The following is an 8,380-nucleotide window of genomic DNA, read 5'->3' on the forward strand; positions in this document are numbered from 1 at the left end:
AAGACACAAGGGTGGTCTCATCATTTTTTCCATGACGGTATAGTCCAAGAAAAAAATACACACCCGATCCTTCTTTCAGTCACGACCCAAAGCTCATGACCATAGGTCATCGATCGGTAAGTAGAGAGCTTTGCCAACGACCGCATTACTGCAGACGACAGGGTGAATGCATAGTTAATAGCAATCTCTTGAAATTGTAAATATAATGATGGACTACTCACGTACTGGATAGGACAACAAATAAAGTAAATAACTAAATATTAATGTTCAAAAGGCTAACATGACAGGCTCCTGTAAATAAATAGAAAATAAAAGCTAGTGGAGTTGAGTTGATCCAGCGTCTTCTTCCATCTTCCCAAGTACAGGCAGACTCATCACACAAGAACTTGCAACATGCACACCATGGTAGACGTACCGTGCAAGAAACCTCCAAAGTTCATCTTCCACTTGATCCTCATCATTGGACTGATCTTCATCATTGGACTGATCTTCATCATTGGACTCCTCTTCATGGCATCGGCACCGCCTAACCTGACAACGCCAAACCTGACAACGCCAAACCTGACAACGCCTAACCTGACAACGCCTAACCTGACAACGCCTATGAGCAACGGGGACGGTGCAGGACCAGTGAACATGGCGGTAAAAAACTGATTTTGTAGAATTCCAAACAGCTAAAATAACAAGGTGCTCACAAAAACCTTCAGCATATTCGTATGTGACGTCAAACTGACACAAGGGTGACCAAAGTGTGGCATGGGGGCCATTTGCATCCCACCGCACATTAAGGGGAAAGTTAAAATCTAACCCAAGTAATTTTATGAGAGTAATGTAGTCATGAGGAAAAACACATTTTAGTAGTATGAAGTTGAAATACTACAAAAAAAAATTCTCATTTCGGAAAATTAGGTTGCGCAAATGTTAACGTTGTGAGAATGAAGTCAAAATATTACGGGAATAAAGTATTAAGACGAAAGTTGAAATGAGGGAAAATATAAAAAAACAAAATGGCACAATTGGGCATGTCCGAAAAGGAGTAGAAAAAAGCAGAGTTGATGGAACCCCTTCTACATATCTCAGCTATTGATGACAGTATTCGGGTACTGACTGAAATGAAATCAAAAGAAGATGATGAGAGTAAAGCAAAAGAGCTTAAACTGAATAAGAATTGTTTGTTTTACGTTCACAGGATCGTCTGCTCAGCGCAGGTTAGCATGTCAATCAATTTCTGTTTACAATTCACATCATGTTTCCTTTGTGCTTTTTCTTAATAAACCTTTTACTCTCACAGGCATTTGCCCTCAGACATGGCATGAACATGGCAATAGATGTTTCCTCTATGTTGGTGACGATAAGAACTGGACTGATGCTGAGGTATGCCGGCCCTTCTTCATCCTTCCAATGTCCTTTGCAATATCCTCGCTCATTTCACCCCAACGCCAAAAAACAACTTAAAACTTGCAAAAACATTTTCCACTTATAACACTCATTTTTGTACATCCACACACACACACACACACACACACACACACACACACACACACACGTATGATTCAATATGCAACATACCCTTGAAGACAAAGCATTCACTGCATGCTTTGAATGGGAAAAAGTAGCACCAGACTAATAAAAAAATGAAAAATTGAAAGGCAAATGGAAATCCCAGCATTAAATTGCATTAGGGTACCACAAATAGAAGCTGTTTCTTCTGAGATGTGAAAACATTGGTAAAAACTGATGGGACACCCCAACTAATGAGTGAACACAAGTGTGCGGCAAGTGTAACACGCTTTTAATTTGAAGCGCATGCAGAGCTGGATAAAGCTGTTTGATGCTACTTGAAATGCAGCGACTGCCATTTTGTGGAGTTCATAAAAGCCTCAAGAGGTTGCCTACAGCCACTGTTGTTCAATCTTAGGCTGTCCTCTATTGCTTTTTCAGGCGTATTGCGTAGCCAGGGGCGGACATTTGGCCTCGGTTCACAACCAAACCATGTTAGACGTCTTCGCTGGATACAAAGGCTACATAAAGTGGTTTTGGGTTGGGGGCTACAAAGAGGTGGGTTATTTAATAATCACAGGTTCATTAAGACATGCTGTTTTTCTAACACAAGATGTGTATACCAACATGTCCAAAACAAGTCAGTTGAAATCTATGAAGATGAGTAGTTCTCTGCCATTTTCATGTTGTAAACGTAGCTCTCACAAGAAAAAAGGTCACAGCACTGCTCTATAGGCTGCCAATTTCATAGCTTGAACTAATCCTTTCATTTTTCAGAATGGTGAGTGGAAATGGATGGATGGTTCCAACTTTGGAATGACCGTGGAAAGCAGCATGGGGAGTCCCCAAAATTGTGTGGAGATATTTTCCGGTAAGATTTTTAGACATTTTTAGAACCCTTCATCTTGTAACTTTTTTCCCCAATTTCTTGACAGATGGACTCCGTGATTATGATTGCGATTTCAACCAACCATTTTTGTGTGAGAAGTGATGGGATGGTCTCCGCTGTGTGATCTGGCTGCTCCTTCAAAGACATCAGCGCTGAAAGATCATCACTCTGCGTTCAATTCACTCTTTTTAATGAATCATAATCATAATCAGCGTGCACGTTATCCCAAACAATCTGCAAGACTGGAGACAAAACACCAATTGACAAACTAAAGCTAGCACGATTTGCAGACGGCATTGAGTTCAGGAGCTAACACAAAAATCACACAGAAAATGAAGCAATTTAAAGGCCCTGTCACACCTTAACGATTTAGCCATCTTACGCCAACGTATGAAAAATTTGGCCAATACGCTGGCGTACGTCGAATAAGTTATGGGTAAGTTTTGTATGTTAACAGCACGTGGAAGCACGCCAGCATACGTTTAAGTCTGTATGACGTATGACAAGAAGACAGTTTTGTCTCAAGGTATGTTGACGTATTACGACTTGTGTGTAACTTACAAATAACGTGTGTGAACGGGTGTCAACGATGGCATAACTTATTGCCCGCGGATGCGAGACGTATCAATCATACGTTGACATACGTCGAAAAGTTTTATTCAGGCGCAAAATTTTGGGACGAACGGCAGTTCAACGTATGCCATTAAAATGATCACGTCAGGCATGCGCTGCCTAAATCGTCAAGGTGTGACGGGCCCTAACACAAAAACACATTTTTAGTGAAGATACTCTGTATTACCACTGAATCACACATTGAAATTCACTCATCTTTTTCCAGCAGCTAAAATGATCCACAAAGCAAATAACAAGCTGCTACCTGACAATGGACCACAGTTTTTCTCAAAACAGGACAAATACAAACCTAAAACAAAACCACAAAAAAAATAGAAAAAGTAATTATAGAAAAGTTAAAAACACAGACAAAAATTTGTAATTTTACCAGACTAACGTAAATTATGAGAATATTGATATCAAATATTCTCAAATACCAAATATCAAGAAACACATTCTAACAAGAAAAAGTTGCAATTTTATGATGTCATTTTAATAGCATCAGAATTGTATTTTTTAGGTAATCATAGGGGAATAAAATATTCCAAGAAATTAGAAATATTTTGGAAAATAAAAAGGGAGCAAGAGTCAAGTTGATATTAATAACAGGCTTTTTCACCTCCATGACAAAGCTGAGATGCACTGTTTTCTTGATGAGCTCTCATGTCTGTGGAATCTGCATGTTCTCCCCGTGAATGCGTGTGTTTACTCCCACATTCCAAAACATGCATGTTAAGTTTAAATTGGATACTCTAAAATTGTCCATGAATGTAAGTGTGAATGGTTGTTTACTGTATATGTGCCCTGCCATTGGCTGGCGACCAGTCCAGGGTGTACCCCACCTCTCGTCCGAAGTCAGCTGGGATAGGCTCCAGCAAACCCCTGCGACCCTAATGATAAGCGGGATGGAAGATGGATGGAAGGTGTATGGGCTGGTGCCAATCATAAAGTGTACTTTGTTTCCCTGTATACTTCTCACATGTAACCCCTAAAGGGACTGTTTGCAACCGTTGGGCGGCTGCCTAGAGGGCACTTTGGAAGGTGTTGCACATGACATCTTGAGCATTAAGCACCGCCCCTTGTAACACATGCGCACTAGCTACAGTATGTTAAACGGCTAACTTAGCTGCAAATGTTAGCTGTCGATGAATGTACAGCCACACAATGGCTCCAAATTGTTTGGCCTGTGTGACAATTTTATGCTATTGGGACAAATCTCGATGTTTTTGTCTTTGAAAGCACCATGGCCAACATGCTAGCCGCTGGTAATGGATTTCCTGGTTAACCTTGAGAGTTGCAAACGGTCCCTTGAAATATTTCTATATTACACTGTTGACTTATTTAAGCAGGGGTGTCACGATACACATTATTGGCTTCACGGGGACCAGCCGATATGTTAACATAAAAATCTATGGTGAATACTTAACAGGACTGGACAAACAAGCTTATTTAACTGAGTCGAGTGATGCTGGAAATGCCAAGTGCAGTTTAGAATGCAGGGTTTGTAGTGTGTAAAGCACTTAATGTGCGCTTCCAATCCTGCCTGGCCCACTGTCATTTGCATATTATATGTATTAGCGTTCACAGTAGCAATGCCATAGTTCAATCTGATTGGCTTCTCTGGCTGCCCTCGTAGTTCAGTCTGATTGGCTTCTGGCTGCCCTCAGACATTTGGTGACACCCTTATAATGTGCTACTGAATGTTGGAATCTCCTTTGGATCAATAAAGTGTGGTTGAAGTTGGCACGAGTGGTCCCCCAATGCTTATTGGACCCAGCCATTGGGGCCCCGACACTGCCTTGTTTGTCATTTAGGCCACTTTTTCCCTGCTTTTCAAATCTGATAATCTGCCATCTTAAATTGCTAGCCATTTTTAAATACCCCCTCCCACCATTCCTGAGCTAAAGTCCTTCACCAACTATACAATAGGCCCTGTACAGACTTGCGCTGGTGGAAGAACCAAGAACTGCGATGAATCAAGTGTGCCAAATGAAAAGAATTTTCATAATTATGTTGTGCTTTGTTCTACATAAAACAAACATTACACTTCAAAATCCAAAATTCTCTCCAAGGGTGATGGTTAGAAAGGTGAGGGCGGAGCCAACAATAACAAGGCAGGAGCTTGCTCATGATGTCAAGGGAGTTGGGTGCACAGACAGCATGAAAAGCATTAGTAAGACGCTTTGCTGTCATGGGTTGAGATCCTGCCGTGACCGCAAGGTCCTCCTGCCCAAGAAGGCACATACGGACCTGTCTGAATGTATGAAAACACCTGAATGATAAGCTTAGAAATGCTGTATATGAGTCCAAGAACAGCATCCCTACTGTCAAACATGGAGGTGGAAACAAATGTACTTTCAGGATGTTTCTCTGAGCAAAATGCCTCCTGAGGTGTATGCAACACCGGTGACCAACTCCAACTATAACTCGAGTTGATGCGAAAGAGTTCAATTAATTAGGTCAATATAGTTTTTTCTTTTGCATTTGCACCAAAACAGTACCGCAAAGCACGCTGAGGAACAGGAAGTACTCCCAGCCACGCTATAATACGCTAGCATGCATGCTATTGTACATGTTTTTAAAAAGCAAGTGGGAGCAAAACTGAGTTGGTTTGGGTGAACAAGCTGCAGTGACAAAGAAAAAAAGACGGACCCAGACACCACACTTGCAAGCAATCACACTGGCACACGATGGGCGTTTCAAAAGGCCTGATGCCATCTACGCCCACGTCTCAAACTTTGGTGAGGTCTCTTCTGTCCTCCAAGATGTGCCGTCCTATTTAAGTGCCGCCCGCAAATATGACGTCGCCTGATGAAAAGCTGTGAACCTGTGCAGCAGGCTCCTAAATCTTCTTTTCGACCACAAAGATGCCAAGACCCAAAGGCAGAGCAGGGAATTGCACCTGTTTTCAACTCACTACTGCAAGTTGGTTTTATTATACATTGCGACAACTCCTCAGTTCAAACACCAATATTCCCGGTCAAGGAAATCCAACCAACAATCCAATCCAACAACGGCTCCGGGGCTAACCGGTTTTAGCCAGCGGTAGCTATGATCCAGCGATCGATGCAGATCAATGTTGTCTCGTGCTGCTATGGCTCCAGCCAGCAACAAATTGCTCTTACGAGGGGGCGGTAGAGCCAGGTAGGTCCTCATTCTGACGTGTAATCCACCCCGCTTTCCGCGTCTTCTGCGGCGAGATTTACCGGGAAGTGGGCCGATACAACGTGTCAGGTGTGGTGGTATAGACGCCAGAAATGGTGGTGGAACACATTGTCCAGGCACATTGTATGTGGTGCCGATGTCGAGGAGTGTCAGGCGATCATATACAATAACCGGCGACACAACATTAAAAACATTCAAAACCACTATGCATAGGAGCAGGCGGCAAGCCAAACACAGCGGCGCCATCTTGCTTCCCAATCAACAGATCAACAGTTTTCAGTCACTGGCTGTCAAAGGGGGAGCCAATACTATCTAACAATACTATCAGTGGCCTGTTAATTAGTGACATCAGTGATCATCTTCCACTGTTCATACTTTACAATGAACATTAGAATAAAAGACAGGTGGCGGCAAAAAAGACTTTTCAAAGACTGCGTACAGAGGACAGCATCCGTGCCTTCAGGAAAGATCTAGAAGAACAAAGTTGGGAGAGGTTCTACACTGCAAAAGATGTGGAGGAAGAATATGACAGCTTTCTAGGTACAGTCAAACTTGTCTATAGCGGCCACTAGAGGGAGTCTGCAAAAGTGGCCGTTATAGACAGGTGGCCTCTATAGACAGGTTGGCGTCCAGTTTGACCAGTAGAGGGAAAAAAAAAGAAAAAAAAGGGGAAAAAATAATAATAATGTTGACCAATACAGGGCGCTGCGGACTGCGGATAAAAGTTGTACAGCACTACTAGGCTTGTTATTATCATGGTTCATGGTTTTAATCCTGAACATGCATAAGTCAAACAGTAGCACATCACATAGTACAATTCACAATTTTGCATGTCCAAAAAGGAGTAGGAAGAAGCAAAGCTTATTTAAATCTACCCCTCATCAGTTGCAATACATTTATTCACCTCTTGTTCTTCCAAGTGTACTTTGTAGGTCTACATGACAATGTAGTGCAATCATAGCCAAGGTTTTTACTTACTAAAAGGAAGCTACAGGCTTAATAATAACTGATAGAATATATCCACGACCCACAGAACAAAGCTGTGCTAGTAATGTCTTACGCTTGTTTTTAATATTTTACTTTTTATACGGCAGAGTGTCATTACAGCTTTAGTTCATCAGGAAGTGACGGGAAGTGACGGTGGGCGTCCCGAGCAGGAGAGCTAGGCTCAGTGCTAGCTGTGAGTTTGGAGAGAGTTGGGAAGTGTGTTTATGTTGGCGTGGATGTAAAGTCCTGCAGTGTTCTCCGCTGTTAATAAAGCCATTAAAGTGCATCGGCGACGTGAGTCTCTCCTTCCCCACAACAAGCGGCATTACAGTATTGACCAGTGCACACCAGGAAATAAACGGTGTCATTTCTTACAGGCATTGGCTGGACAGCTATGTAGTGGGGCTTGTTTAACCTTTGCCTTGTGGGCAAGCAGGAAGGAGAGACGATGCTGAGAGATGTGTGTGTGTTCTGAGCTGCTGTCTGGTGGCCGCGTTCAATAAATAAAGTTGGCAGAAGCAACAGGAGAAGTTTCCTTCTTTGCTTCGGAGCTGAATAACACTGACAAGTTAACAGACTCGTAGCGACCGGAAAAGAAGACGGCTTTTTTTGTGTCGAATACAGAAGATGAGGACTTTGATGGATTTGTGGATGAGGATTGATGAAAAATAACGTGAGTACATTCTAAAATACTTCAATTAAGTACAACCCAACTCAGTTTTGCTCCCGCTGCCGCATGCATGCTAGCGTATGTTTTTTTTATTGTAGCGTCGCTGGGAGCACGTCCTGTTCCCAGCCTACTTTGCGGTAATGTTTTGGTGCAAATGCTCTTAAAGTTACATGTTTGACCAGGAAATAGCAAGCTCAAAAGAAGACGGCTTTTTTATGTGGAACAACTGACAGTTTGTGTGGATCTTGTGAATGATTGTGACTGAGCTAGGACTCAGTAATTAAAGTCTACACACGACGACTTCATTGATTGAAAAACAAAACTTTTTCGTGCATGAAGCTTCTACTTGAGTTGGTAATTTGGCCGCTATATGCAGTCAGATATTGACCAAGGGAGACAAAATGGGCGGCCGCTGGCCGCGTTGGACAGGTGACTGCTATACACAGGGTCTATAACATGTACATTTGCTGTGGGGGATTTTTCAGTGGCCGCTATAGGCAGGTGGCCGTTCTATAAAGGTGGCCGCTAAGACAGGTTTCACTGTACTTATACGGAGC

The 8,380-nt window shown here is 42.5% G+C and overlaps 1 protein-coding gene across 1 annotated transcript; it reads left to right on the plus strand.

Annotated features, from left to right (window-relative positions):
- The first annotated feature begins 402 nt into the window (after positions 1-402).
- On the plus strand, positions 403-2,491 carry LOC129185307 (lactose-binding lectin l-2-like). The gene is made up of 6 exons (XM_054782139.1): positions 403-642; positions 1,190-1,208; positions 1,292-1,374; positions 1,942-2,058; positions 2,278-2,371; positions 2,436-2,491. The coding sequence occupies exons 1-6, from the start codon at positions 403-405 to the stop codon at positions 2,489-2,491; spliced, it is 609 nt and encodes a 202-aa protein (XP_054638114.1).
- Positions 2,492-8,380: the final 5,889 nt, after the last annotated feature.

Source organism: Dunckerocampus dactyliophorus, chromosome 7 (assembly GCF_027744805.1).
Source record: "Dunckerocampus dactyliophorus isolate RoL2022-P2 chromosome 7, RoL_Ddac_1.1, whole genome shotgun sequence".
In the NCBI taxonomy this organism is placed as follows: Eukaryota; Metazoa; Chordata; class Actinopteri; order Syngnathiformes; family Syngnathidae; genus Dunckerocampus; species Dunckerocampus dactyliophorus.